At 40.9% G+C, this 14,961-nt stretch overlaps 1 protein-coding gene across 1 annotated transcript; it reads right to left on the bottom strand.

Moving 5' to 3' along the window:
* Window positions 1–2,718: 2,718 nt before the first annotated feature.
* Window positions 2,719–14,674, bottom strand: E2F8 (E2F transcription factor 8). The gene is made up of 13 exons (XM_069804096.1): window positions 14,447–14,674; window positions 13,484–13,759; window positions 13,015–13,171; window positions 11,517–11,822; window positions 10,690–10,851; window positions 9,086–9,223; window positions 8,551–8,760; window positions 7,590–7,674; window positions 6,786–7,302; window positions 5,310–5,528; window positions 4,305–4,434; window positions 3,874–4,190; window positions 2,719–3,137 (listed from the first exon to the last, which is right to left on the bottom strand). Exons 1-13 carry the CDS (start codon window positions 14,483–14,485, stop codon window positions 2,964–2,966), a joined length of 2,730 nt encoding a protein of 909 aa, XP_069660197.1. The 5' UTR covers window positions 14,486–14,674; the 3' UTR covers window positions 2,719–2,963.
* Window positions 14,675–14,961: the final 287 nt, after the last annotated feature.

The following is a 14,961-nucleotide window of genomic DNA, read 5'->3' as shown; positions in this document are numbered from 1 at the left end:
TCCTTGGTCATTCTCCCTGGATAGTTAAGGGAACTCTTCTGCCTATCTCAGATAAGGCTAAATGCAGAGGTGACGGAGCAGTGTATGCGGTATGAAAGTTTCTTGTACGATGGCAGCGAGGAGGGGTTGGGGCAGGACTGAGCTTGCTGTTGGAGTACAGGGAAAGCGTTAAGCAGCTTGTAACCGCTTTGTGTTTGCAGCCTCGGTGATTTCTAAGTTAGGACCCTTGCCATTTGAGGGAACTGAATCTTCTTCACTGATCCTCACTCGCACCATGTAGATCATGTACTTGGGTGAATTTGCACGGTAACCAACTGCAGGGAAATCTGTGGAGAGAGTACCCCAAAATGTCGGTAAGTATTTTCCCTTTAGGTTTGTCAGAGAATTTAAGGGGAAAAGGCAGGGAACAACCTTCAGTTTCCTGGTATTGGGTGTTGTTTCATTTCTGTACGTCTGTGCTACCCCGGATACTGTGTGCTCCCGTAAGGAAGCGAGTCTGGTTGAGAGGCTCTTTCCAGCTCAAAGGAGCAGTCAGACCCCTGTGGATTAGTTGGCATTTCATATAATCCCTGGTCCACTGTGGTTATCGGGACCTGAGACTGGAAGAACAGACTCAAAATATGCAGCTGAACATACACATGGATGAATTTTTATATTCCTGGTGGAGCGGGAAGGTAGTGTTTTCTGTAAATCAAAGGTAGGGATTAAAAAACCCTGCTTTAAGGACTGGAACGCAGCATATCAAAAGCGAAGCGAGCCTGAGGATCAGAGGGACTTCCCTAGAGCTTGGCAGCAGAGCACATCGGGTACTCGGGTCACGCTCGAGGGTGGGTGATGCAGGTGGGAAGAGCAGTGAGCTCAGCTAGTCGGAGCAAAATGCAAGTCTTCTGGGGAATAGGGTACTTTGAGCAGAGAAAGCGGTAGCTTCTCAGCCTGCAAAATGAACAAGTTAAAGCGCTAGGTGTTATAAAGCCTGCGTGAAAAAACAAGCAACTGTGTTCTGACAGGAGCCAAGGGACACTAGGCAGCAAGTCAGAATATATGTTCAACTTTTCAGAACAGAGCACCGTTTGTGAGAAGACCATTTCTCCAAGCCTAATTACTGTAGTTTCTTATTCCGTCAGCTGCGGTGTCCAAGAATGAAAGGTTTGTAGTTTGTTTCCTTTGAGTAACGCAAGTTTCTCTAAGTCTTTATACTTCTAGAATTAAATTGATAGCATGTGTAAGGAACATTGATCAATTACCACTTTGGAAAAGGAAAAAAAAAAAAAATCTACTCACTGCTGCAGTGAGAATTCCTCCATTTTCCAGCTTTTATTCTCCTCTCTTTCTCATGCAGGAGTATTTCAGTAGTGATCATATTCTGTCATGTGTAGTTTATATTAAAATTTTGCATTATTAAAGAGCAAGGCAGTTGGTTTTACTGTGTTAGCTGTTCTAACTGTTTTTTTTATCCAGCCCAAGCCTGAATTTTGGGCTTTGCTAGCAGTTCTCCTGTCCTAATTTGGGCAGCCAGGCACATTTCACCTGGGAAGGCAGATGATACACTGTGTTTTCCTTCTTTAATTTGTTAGTTATTCCCTGTCATCTGAGTGTGAGCTGTATGAGGAGGCTTCATCTTTCTCTGTTTAGAGTAGCAGTGACTCTGCTGTACGTATTTAAATTCAGTTGGTTTAACTTAACCTGTTTGATATGCAATTGCAAGAAGGGAAAAACAACAGTTGGAAGGCGACGCTGATCTTTGCTAGAAAGCAGAAACTAACAGTACAGCCTCTGTGTGGTGTAGGTACGCCCAGGAGACATGGGGCTCCCTCCTTCTCGAAGCCAGACCCTACGCTGTTTGCAGCGGTCAACAGCTAGCGCTTCAGTAACTGCACGCGTGATTTCTGCCACAGACTGGTTTAGATGGTTACAAAACCTTAGGTGAAATGTTATAAAAACCTTCTCTCAGGCTTGAAACCTCTCCAGTGTCAAGAGAGCCTATAGAGTATGTATAGCATAGCAGGCACCTGGCTCAAACTCTGAGTTGAATAGGAGAAGAGAGGCAAAGTAATGAGTGCTCATCTTCAACTCTTACCAAGATTGTCTGTTCAGTTCGAGGCCCAAACCATGTAACTTCTCCTTGGCGATATCTGGACAGCACTTTCCAGAATGCTCCAGGGTGATAAAGATACTCTAAATTCCAAACTTCGTAACTGTGTTTTCCTCTAATTGTTGTTATTAGGAGATGTAATCTCTAGTGATAAGAGTTCAGAAGTTAGATCGAGTTACTTAAATCCCTTTCTCATGAAATAACATTTTCCCTTTATTCTGAAGACAGACACCCCTGTCTGACAAGTATAAGAATGAAGAGATGCCAGTGAATATACAATGTATTACTTAGCTGATTTAATTTGATCAAACAAAGTCAAAATGTGAGTTTGATGTAAGTTTAATCTGAACAAATTGATTTAAAAATACAGTATAAATAATTCTTAACTTATATAAAACTTGATTAAGAATTCATTTTTTGTTGTTTTATTTTTTTTAACTAACTTTACAAAAGAGCATTATTGAACATAGGAGCAAGACACTTTAACTGTGGCCTTTTTGTTAAGACATAAAATATGTACACACTCACAGTACTTTGTGCAAAATTTGTACTGACTGATAGACTGTACCTTTCTGTACAAAGATAATTTCAGCTTACTTTGCATAGCAGAAAAGCAACACAAAAAACACTAGATACATAACTTTGTTGCTATAATACTTCAGGTAAACCTTTTGGAAAAATATTATTAGACGTTAACTTTCTCATTAAGAGCCAGGTTTATTTCTAAAGCATTAATTAAGGCTATTCCAGTATTGAGGTCTTGCCAATACATGTCCAAAACACACATTGTCCATCATACAATCGAAGATGTGTGCAGTGTGTTACCAGTAATTATGCCTGCTAACACATTCAGCAATTTGATATCCCTAAATTAGTCTTCTGACACTTCAAGTTTGCGTTGAGGAATATACAGAGTTCCTTGAGAGATTCTGTCGGTACCATCTGAATTTGCAGATAGCGAAGATACTGTGTTAGGCCCTCCTGGTGTGCGGAAAAAGTTTTCTGTAACTGTCTGGGGCTCCTGGAGTTCCTTTGGAACAGAAGGCTAAAGAGAAGAGGGAAAGTTACTTTCATTTAAGGGGAAGAAAAAAAAAAACGCGAATTCTAGTTTTAGGTTTCTGCAGGATGTTAGCAAAATACTGTTTTCTCCTGAAATTTAAAAACTCAACAACTCTTTACTGAGAAGAATACACCTGTATTCCTTGATATAGCTATAAATATATATGTATAAAAAATTAATTAAACAAAAATCTGGTTTCTTTAATTACCTCCTATCTCCTTATTTAACAGAAACTGATCTTAGGCAGTACAGTATTACACAAAATATACAGAGAAACTTCCTGTGGGGAAAAAAATACTCTTTAAAAATCCTCTACAATCTCATCCTATTAAAAAAAGCTAACATTAAATGCAAGAATTTTAGATTAGGAGAGTAACAAGAAGGAAAGATAAAGTAACAAACAGATAATTTGTTAATAAAAGTCATCTCAGATCTGTGCAAAATCCTCCCTCTAAACCACTTGTCTCTTCACATCTTGTCATCTTCCAGCTGGCTCCACTTCCACAACAGATAAGATAATTGTTCTTCCTTTCCAACTTCTCAATTATATTGTACTTATGCTAGCCTTCACTGCCAGCTCTTTGTGGGCAGTGCTGATTTATAAAGATAAAAAAAAAAATAAATCTTTCTTTAAAAATTCTATCCGCTGTAAAGGAATTACTGCGCTATACTTTTCACTCAACCCATCACGGTCAAAAAGTTGCAATATATTTTTACTTACCTTCTCTTCTTGCAAGTTCATGTTTTCTGAGCTATAGCTAACATTTTCTGGTTGTAAAGAGACTGGCATGTGCTGAAGAACAGGATTTGCAGGAACTTGCACACCAGCAGGTATTAGTCCTATGTGTTGCAGTGTAAAGTTCAGAACTGAAGAACTTGGATTTTGGGCAGAACTAGTATTGCTTGAATTGAGACAGGAGTTGCTCAGTACAGGTGCAGCGGCTATAGAAGTTGGTGACAGCATTATATTCAAGGGTGTTATTTGAAAAGCAGGAATGTTAACTGCTTTCAGTTCAGATGCTGTCACTGGAATAACACCTGCAACAGACAAATCAACTGATGAAGGGGATTAAAAATTGAGACTCAAGCCGTTGCGTTGTGATTTCATTACCTCAGTAGGACAACTGTATGCCTATTTTATTTAATACTCACCAGCAACAGGTGAGCTGTAGGTAGTGTGCTGTAATGAACATATCCCAGCTTTCTCTTTATTAGAAAACCCTGCTTTGTTGCCATGGGTGCACTGAGTAAGAGGAATAAGATAACCAGATGGAAAAAAAGTCTGAAAAAGAAAAAAGACAATACACCTTTTCCCCAAGCACATAATAAACAAAAAATGAAGTTTTTCTCCAAAGTTGCATCCCCCTTGCCTCGTTCTTATTCCTTATCCTCTGTATCCCTACGATCCTATATTCCATGTCTGTACCACCTTCTGTCTAGAATTGGACCCAACGGACTCAAGGACACACTCTTTAAAGTAAGACTGCCCTACTGTGCGGAAGTCAGCTGGCTCCATTTCCAGCGGATATCCTCAGTGAGGAACTGGAAATCCACCTGGGATTAACACAGTGCAGCTAGACTAGACAACAGAGAAATCGTGATACTGAATACTTTTCTTTTCCCGCCCAGAAGAAACATCCAGACCCGGTAATCATCATGTCACCTCATTCCTGGACTGTGTTTTCATAAGACAAATATTGGAAGGAAATCCTTTTGCATTTACAAGTTCTGTTTTTGTCAACAGAACTGTTTTTTATTCAGGTTCTCTACAGTAGTAAGTCTTAACTGCAGTAATACCAGATTTTACTGATGAAGAGAGTTTCGTGTTATTCTGTTGTAAATCAAAGTATCTGAGACTAAATATGCACAAAGGACTGGGGAGGTATGGGATCTCAACGTTGCCTTCATCTACTTAGTCCTAGTTGTGATCTTCATCCCAATCGAAGCCTGAAAGTCACTTCATGTCCTCTTATTTGTGTACTTAAGGAAGTCCTACATTCCTAAAAAATAAGGTTTTAAAAGCATACTAAAAATAATCCAACCAAAGACAACCTATATATGTGTAGTTCATTATAGTTTTGTTTCTTTTGCAAAGACTCCACCACGGTGTTTTCCCAGGTAAGGGCAAGACATGCTGTGGTGTCTGACAAAGCTTACCTCGTGAGCAGGAATGGCAAATGCTACAGGTATGTCTTGTTTAGTTTTGATTTTGTCCTCATCTTCTGGTACATGGTCTCGTTTACTTTGGTCATAGCAACTTGCCATGTTTTGATCTAATGTTTCAGTTTTGTTCTGTCTCTCTTCCTGGAAATTGTCCGTTTCGTGATTCATTTGTGAGCTACTGGAAGGTGGTCTTTCATTTTTCGGGGATCCTCCCTTTAAAAAAGTACATACAAAAACAAAGGCAGGCATCGTAAGACTTCACATTCTCAATTACAGATCTACAATGATATTTATACATTTTAAAAATTAGGAAAGCAAGCTTTCTCCTTTCTCCTGATTCTCAAGTTTGTGCTATAAAAATTCCTAGGTACTGAGACAACCAGTTCCATGTTATCCCCTCTTGCTCCTTCACAGCTAGTGGATGTTTGACGCCACACATTGTCACAAAACGCCGATAACATTTCATGACCGTTTTGGCAAGCACAATTTAAAGCAGCCTAGTAATTCACAGAGACACTAAAATGTGCAGCAACCGAGGAGCAGAAAGCAATCCAGACCCAGTTTCTCCATACGCATCAAGTGTATCTGAACCTCTTACTCTCTTCGTGTGCTGTATTATTACACCTACAATGATCCAATGTTAACAATGTACAACATTGGATAGAAATTGGATTTTGGGACATGCCCTGTCCAGCAACTTTTATGTGTCCACTTTCCCTCCTAACACCTCTAAAACCCAAGAATGAATGCCAGCCATTGTGTAAAGATGAGCAACCTGAACTACTCCAGAATCATTGTATAAATAGGTAAGTATTGACATAATGTTTTATTAGTCAAAATAAAATAACTCCCACCTGTACACTCTGACACATCTTCTGGGAAATAAATATTTGGAGGGGGAAGGGAGGGGAACAAGGAGAAAAATACAGCCTTGATCCTAGGTTGGTTTTTCAAGAATATATGTTATATTGTATACTGTATATCCTGCCTGATGCTTTGCAAATACCAGCAAGATTATGTGATATTTGATATATATTAAAAAAAACAACACCCCCCCCCCCCCATACATTAGCAAGGGCAACAAATGAACATCATCCCTTCAAGTGTAATGTTATTTAAAACACCTAAGCGCACTTGTTTAGCAAGGAACGGCAGACAACTTCAATTTTGTCTTTTAACTGTCTTCTTACCTTCCAGAAGGGGGGGTACGAAGAAGAACACAAGATCTGGTCTTCTAAACGCCAACATGGATACTGTTTCATACAGCAAAGGTTCTGCAAGTCTGCAGTACAGACGCTCTTAGAGTAAGCTAAAGGCTTAAGTGTTTACAAGATTACTCCCCTGGCAGGCTTCCTTACAATTCATTTACAAATTTGACAACATCTGGTAGGCTCCTAAACCACTTTGAAAATGAGTAGGTAGCAACATCACTAAGCTATAAAATGGCACTTGAAAAATAATTTAACTTACCAAAGAAGTATCAAGGCTTTCCTCATCACTTCTACACTTTTTAATCAAATTATTCTCTTGTAATGCTTGTGATCTTTTAAGGCACCTCTGTGATGAAGTTTCTGATTTTATAGGCGGTCCTTCTTTAGCTGTCAAGGATTTTGTTGGATCATCTGTAGTCACCGGATTGTCCCCTTCCTCAGTGGTTGTTTTATTTAATACTTTTGAATTAATACTCTTAATTCCAGTTACATTAGCACATGGTAGAGGCTGCAACATGAAACTTGGGCTATATGTTGTCACAGTGTGGGCTTGGGACGGATGCAGATATATTGCATACGAAACACCAGCAGGAGTATGAGGTAGTATTACTGGTGAGACTGAACTGTGGCTTGGAGGACAGACAGCCGGTGGCTGTGCAAGAGCTGGCTGCTGGGAGGGTGCTGCGACGCAAGGAGGTTCGGGCTTGGGGACTACCTCAGGCGATGACTGATTAGATTCCAAAGCAGATCTTGACAATTTCAACTCTTTTGCTTTCCTTAAAAAAAAAACAAACGCAAAACAAACAAAAACAAAAACCCAAACACATTTTAATTCCTTTGTGCAGAAACGAATGCCCCGACAAATTATTTTCTGCAATGCAAAGACTTAACGTAAGCTTGTACTTCTCAATCCACTGAGCAGAAAACAAGTAAAAAAAATAGCCTGCAGTATCAGGGGTTACCGTTCTTGGCAGACTATTGCCCAACTCAAACTGAGCATAGCTTTAACTTAATGGCCAGTGACAAAATAAAGCTTCTCACCTTAACACTTGTGCAAACTTACTTTGATTGTCCTTCCAGCTGATGTTTAGCAATTGCTGGAACCTGAGCCATTTTACTTGGGAGAGCTGATAAATTTTGATCAGTACCTGGTTGGAGGGGGAAAACAAAACTGTTAGTACATCAAACACAGAAGTTAAATTTTGTCTTGAGGAGACTGTGTTACTTTATGTGGCATACACATTTAATGAGAACACACTAAGACTCCACGTTATCCTCAAACTGCAGCCCAGACTTGATTTCATCAATTGGATGATAGCTTCCATCAAAAAAACTTTAAAGCCTCAGCTCCTTTTTTTTTTTTTTCCCTCCAAAGAGGCTACCTAACAAGAACATGAACACTGATAGGTAATTGTCTGGCAATTTTACAGAATACAGAACTGCTTAGATAGTGAAATCTAAAGCAGCTGCCACAACAAACCAGGGTTAGGGCAGTTCACAGAGAAAGATACGATATCCAGAGAATCAGCTATACTACACAAACAAGTTTGTAGCCGGTAAGACATCGCACAAAGTCAAGATGGTGATATGTAAAAAGCAATATAATATTCTTCTTGAACCCCAAGCAGTAATATGCCACTCCTTGGGTATTTGGTGTGAAAGAGGAGGCTAGAGTTCCCTACAGTGTGCCAAATTTGGTCCAGATCTCAATGAATATATTTATTTTGTTGCAACTGCACAAGCTGTGACTGGATTTGGTCCACCAAACTGGAAAGAGCTTCTAGTAATTCCAGAGCTTACGCAGTGAGCAGTCTTGTAAGGCCTCAGATTTACAGGCAACATATATTTTCCCCATCTTGTCTATTTTTGACATTTCTTACAACAAACACGTCTTAAGAAGGCATATCTACCCACCTGCATCTCCTATGAGGAGATGGCAAGCCTGAATATTTAATGTAAGACTACAGCTGAGTTAAAAAACATACTTAGAAAAAGATAGAGAAATGTATTTTTCAGCTACTTACTTGCACTCATTTTAACTGGACTGGTTGGAGCAGATTGGATCTTTCTTCTGTCGTTTTCTATAGTTTTAACTAACTTTATTAGAGAAGGATGCCGAGTGAAGTTTTGCTTTCCTCTTGAAGGAAAAAGGTTTTTTGAACACTGCTCTTTGGAAGGGATGGATTCCAAAATAGGTGGGGGACAGCTCGTAGAAGTTGTTTCAAGTTTTGTATCTAAAAAGCAGAAAAAAACCGAAAGAGTAAATACATATCATGTGCAGATTCAGTAATTAAAAGCAGTTATTTGAGCCTGGCTTATAATCATCGAAGTACTAGCAGCGGCAAAAATGGAAATGCAAGAGTCTCAGTATGAGTACACCCACTACGTGGAAATACACACTGGTGTGCTATGCTGTCAAGGACTAAGGACAGTGATGTGACTAGTAAAGATTTTCTGCTTAGTTTACTGTCTTTTGGTCAAAAAAAAAAAAATCTAGCGGAGAAAACAATCAATCAAAATCATCAGCAGAACAAAAGGAAATGACACGCACACACCTACCCTGAACACTTGGCAAGACGTCAGGTCCTGTCCATTTGAATGCTGGTTTTCTACCTCTCTCCTCTGTAACATGAACTTTCTTGATAAGCTCAAGGCTACTGAGAACATTTGCTATGTCATAAAGTCTCCTAATTTTGGCTGAAATAAAATAAACAAATGTAAAGTATAGCAATTCTGATCGACAAGTTAACATACAGCAGATTAAAAATGTTGTAACGCCCTTTTAGCAGCTAAAAGGAAAAACCGTTATAATTTTTTTGTTAGAACAATTTTGTGGAACAGGTATTTATACTATGAAATAACACATCACAATATAAAGTTCATATGTAAAATAGAATGACATAGATACAGATGTAGAAGAGAAAATACTGCTAAGTAAGTATAGTATGCTAAATATAGAGAAAAAATTTTCAAAACAAGTTGGGTTCTGTGCAATGCCCAAACCTATATGAATTCTGGAGTGAAAATAAGTAGCTTAAAAGGCAGGTACATGCATGCAATGGTGAACATGGGAACTAGGGGGAAGAGGCACGCTAAAATCCAACAGGATAATCATCCTGCGTATTCTTAACTGTTTTCAGGTTGAACTATTAGGGAAAAGTTTTAGGCAGCAGTCAAATTACCGGTGACTTCGGGACTGCAAAGTGAATGTGGTTAGGCCAATGCTTCTGCTACTGAAAATTTAAAGTCTAGTAAGTCATGGAACTTGGGACTATGCTTCTTAACCAAGAACAGGGTAAAACATGTGATACCTGAAATACAGACACATGGATGGAATGCCCTGAAAATGCTTTTATTGCGAGACAGACATTACAGAGGAAAAAGAAAGAATGAAAACGAATTAAAAAACCCCCCTACTGACTATCCACCCACTCTCTCTATGTTGCCATGAAGCAGTGGAAAAGCAATTATGAACTGAAACCAGCAAGGATCGGTTTTCTTTTTGCAGAGATACAATTCCTTAAAAAAAAGCAATGGAGTCTGCCCGAGAATCAAGGACGGGTGTCATTTTCAATGAAACCCACAATTAATTCTTGGCCCCTCAAGAGCAGGCACATTTTTGATTATTATAGACACATAGGCCTAGACCTAGAAGTACCTTTTCACTTGACTGGAGAGGGAGATGAGGAAGTGTGCAAGGAACTGAAAACAGGGTAAAAGAATGAAGAAATAATTGACAGTTACAGCATTGGGTTTCACTTCCTCTCACGTGTAAGTTATTAACAGGACTTCTACAGAATTTATTTAGATTTCCAACAAGTAAGTTACATGACCAGAGCACAGATTTCCATGATTCTGGGGGATCTTTGATGAAATGATTCTGCAATCTTTGACAGACTGCTTGAGGAAAGAGAAAGGGAAATTGTTACCAATGAGCAGCCTTGTGACGTTACTTCAGGAGAGAGGATTTAATGGACTTTTTCTTTTATGTGGTCATTCTGTATCAATGCACAAGTGGGTCTCTGTTAAAAAACTCTGCAAGGTGTTTAGTGAGCTTTTGGAGGCTCAAATGTATTTATGGCAGGAAAAAGATGGTGGTATTTTACACTGTATAAACTAGCACTGGAATAGTTCATTTAGCTTACACTTGATATTCTACTTACTTTTAAACTTGCTTTTATCTAAGTCTTCCAACTGGTCTTCTCCAATCAAGATTTTAGCAGCAACTTCAAGGCTTACTATTTGAGGAGTCGATACAAGAAACAGCATCACAAATTTCTGACTCATCACTCGTAAAGACTTGTCTTTCCTGCTATTTACTGATGCTGCAGCAGACAGGAGAAAGGATTAAAGTATTAAGTGACACACCAGCTACAGACACTTTTAAAACACTGAAGAAATTCGTTAGTAACAATTATTATAAGAACAAACAACACAGCAACTAGGCAGGGCCGATGTGGACTCCAGAGTTATGTTTGTACATGGCAAGAATCAGATAATAAGGGGAATACCAAGTCTAACTACAAAGAAGAGAATGCGATGTTTCCACCTGTATACATTTCCTACTGTCTGACAACCTGTAGTCTTAAAGATGCTTAACTGCAGGTTATACAATGTATGCAACAATCGTTAATTAACATTTCTTCCATGAATCAAACCTAAATTAAAAAATAAATTGAGTAATTTATACTTTTAGCTTCTATAACATTCAATGGTAACAGATCCTGCAGTTGGACTGTATGTCGGGTATGTTTGATAGTTTCAGCCGATGCCCCCTTGTTCTTGCACTGTAAAAACAAAATACTTGTGTAAGAATTGTACGAATAAGAGAACTGAAAGAGCGTAGAGGACTTTTTCTCACCACAAACAGTTGTGGTGCCTTTCAGGCAGTCGCATTTCAGAAAAAAAAGTCCAATAAATGTTTTTTGCAAGTTCATAGATACTTATCATTAAAGCACGTATTATTCTTGGCATTATAGAGAATTATTACCAGCACGAAATTCCATTCCTGGGAGCTCAACAAAAGACATTTCTGAATGCTCATTTGAGCCAAAAGATCTTGCCATTTCTTCATTGCTTTCACCATCGAGATCAAATTCATGCTCATACTCTCTTTTCTTGATCATCTGAATTTGTTGTGTATATTTGTTCTCTTCTCCAACTTTTTTCAAAGCCTGCAGGGTTTTGGAGAGATTATGTCGCCCGTGCCAAGCATATCTGTTTTTGGCAAGGCGGCTCACCATGTGTAGGCTCTCTAGGACGTTCACAATGTCGTATATGCGCCTACGTTCAACATCTGAAAAAATAAAGACAGACGAACATGGTATCTCTACCACATAAAATACGTTTTGTCAGACATTTACCTAAAACATGGTTTGCACACAGAAGGGATCAGTTTCCTGCGCTTCCCCCTCCTCTTAATACACTTCTAAGCCATTTTCGCCAATTCCTCTTTACAAAGGTTTCTGAAAATAGCCCTCATAGATCTTGCCGGCAAGGAAGGGAAAACAGTTCTTGCTTTAGATATGGAAGGACTTGCTTTTCCACAGTTATACTTGGTTTACAGCATTCCTTAAGAAATAAAACTTACTGTTGCCAAAAGAGCCATTAGATGGGTTTCGATACAGCTTTAAAAAACTCCAAAGCATTTTTAATTATTCATTGCATCGATTTTAGATCATCTCACTAAATAACCTTGGAAACTCATGGCAGACAACTGTTTTGTAACTTGTTTTTATATGTTATTAACACACTGTCCTTTCCTCTTTTGCCTGTTAAATTCTTGGTTTTGACTAGGCATTTTCTAAAAGAGATGTTATTTTGTACAAAGTATAAATAGAATAGATTTTGTTTAATTTGCAGTTCACCCCTCTTCTGTGTCCCTCAACATATTCTGAAGATGTAACACCAAAAAATTTTATAGCAGTATGATTTATAACGATTATCAGTGTTATAATCTGTAGAATACTGTAATTTCATATCTCTTTGATAAAAAAAAGCTTCAGCTTAATGTTAGCAACTTAAACTCTCGGTAGATCATTGGTGTGATACAAAAATAGTGATATAAAATGAGAAAGTTAAGTTATCATAGAGAGTAGAAAGTAGTTTCTTGGTTTGATGTCTTGATTGGACAGGAAGTTGTGGGTTCAGCTTGAGACACTCCAGTTCCTGCCACAAAAATCCAACCCCTAATCCTAGCTATCATCTCTAGATCCAAAAACCTGCAGCTTGTTATTTGTGGTGTTGGCAATAATTTAAATGTTTAATATTAAACAAAATTCAGAGTTTCTCAATTCAGTTCACTGAAGAAACTTTAGCTTTTTAAAAGAATTGCTCTAAGAATGAAGAGTTTAAAGCCGGGTTTAAATAAGTTTTAGAGTACACAGCAAGCATTCAAAATTTTACAGGGCAAAAACGTACTAACACAAATGGTAGGTTATTGGCACATTTGAATGAAGAACTATGTAACAGCCTATACACCAACTTACTAAGCTCTTCAGCTACTTCATCAAGGCAAATGTAATTATTCTCTGCAGTGCTGGGGTAATCAGGATATCGAGCTAAGAATTTATGACACAGTAATCCTAGACTTTTCTCTTTGCGACTTGGTTGAGATTTTTCATATTCATCTCCCGATAAGTGCTCCTACACGGGAATAAGAAAAAGAGAATTTGAAATTTTTGACAATAGGTAAACACAGGTATTTAACAGCTTCACTGTGAGCACTGTCAAAGGCCCAGTGTTCTCCCTTTGTCCCCAACAGCTGTGAAATAAAACCAGCAAAACATTACCTGTTGCATGTAACTAGACAATATCCTTACTTATATTTGGTAAACACTCCAAAACCAAAACTTTAAAAAAGTTGCAGTATGTTAATGTATAACTTTTTATACTGAATAAACAACCTTCAGCTAACTTTAAAAAAAAGTAAATAAAGAGGACACCTTTACAACATACCTGCAAACAGTGTTTCGCCTGTAGGACCTCCCTTGAGTTGTCTGACAGTTCCCTTCTCTGTTCTCTGCTCCTGATCTCAGGACTAGCCGCGCTAATCAGCATTTTCAGGTTCGAAGTAGGCGTCCATGGATCTGCTGGAAGGATTTCTTTAGGTTTTGGGGGTGTGGTTAGCGGCTGACAGTCAGGCTGGATCTCTGTCAACGCGGAACGTGAGGTAGCTGCTTGTTTCAGAGGGGTTTTCAACACGCTTCTGTGTGGCTCGGAAGAATGATTTTCCTACGCACCAAGAAAAAGAAAAACTGTGATGTTAAAAACCAGAAGCACTGCGATCCGTCTGTTGGTAACAGGCAAAGCAGGATAGAGATCCGCTGCGTTTTTTGGGTCGCTCGAAGTCAAAGTTTGCAGTTTTAACCCTGAACCAGCGAACCTGCTCCCTGAAACCGTTTCTTTGACGGTGCCTTCGGGTTGAGGCCCGGGGCCCGTGGTCTTCTTAGGGTAATTTTCCTTTTCTTTCCCTCTAGGGAAAAGACAGAGTGGACGTTAATCCGCAGCAGAAAGCTGTACAGAACGACTGAGACACCTTTTTATTAAGGAAAAAAGCAACCGGGGAGCCGGGAAGAAGTTACCGCCCGTCACCAGACCGGTGCAGAAGGGTCTCCAGGTGAAGATTTCGGTACTTTTGTTAAGGTTAGAAATGGAAGTGACGGTAAAACGCCCCCGCTGACGGCCAGCCGACGTTTCCCCCCCCCTCCGTTCCGACTAAGGCGGTCGCCCACCCGGGGGTACCGCAAACGGCTGGGAACGGGTCGTGTCCCCCCCCCGGGGGGCTGTCACCGCTCCCGGTCCCCGCGCCCCCCCCCCCCCCCGAAACAGCGGCCCCCCGGTGGGGGGTGTTGAGGGAGGGCGCTGCCCGCCTGTTCGTTTCGCCCCCGGAGGAAAAGGAGACGGAACCGAGCCCGTTACCTTGTCGCCGGTGCCCATCTCCCCCCCCGCCTGCTGCATTCTCCCGCCGGCCGCGCAGCCTCAGGAGGTGACACCCGCCGGTCCCGCCGCCGCGCTGCTCCGCATCGCAGGGGGTCCCGCCGGTTCTGCGGGGCGGGGAGGGGGGGAAGCGGTTAACCAAGGGAAGGCGGCGGCGGCGGCGGGGACCCCCCCGCAGCCCTGACGGGACCGGAGCGGAGCGGAGCGGACCGAGGCCGGTTCCCGCCGCCCTCCCGCCTCTGGGCCCGGCCCGCGCGCGCCCGCCCAACGGCCCCGCCCCACCGGCCGCTGCCCGCCGCAGCCCCGCCGATTGGGCGGCCGCCGCCACCGGGCGGGGCCCTTCCGGGATCCGGTTTAAACATTTGGCGCCAGCGGCGAGCGCTGAAGAGCTGCTCCGCTCTCAGCTCCGCGCTCCCGTTCCGCCGCCCAAGCCTCGTTACCCACCGGGAGTGGGGCCGCCGCCCGCCGCCGCCCGGTCCCGGTCCCGTCCCGTCCCG

The sequence above is a fragment of the Haliaeetus albicilla genome, chromosome 16, assembly GCF_947461875.1.
Source record: "Haliaeetus albicilla chromosome 16, bHalAlb1.1, whole genome shotgun sequence".
Lineage (NCBI taxonomy): Eukaryota > Metazoa > Chordata > Aves > Accipitriformes > Accipitridae > Haliaeetus > Haliaeetus albicilla.
This window is presented reverse-complemented; position numbering and strand designations above follow the sequence as displayed.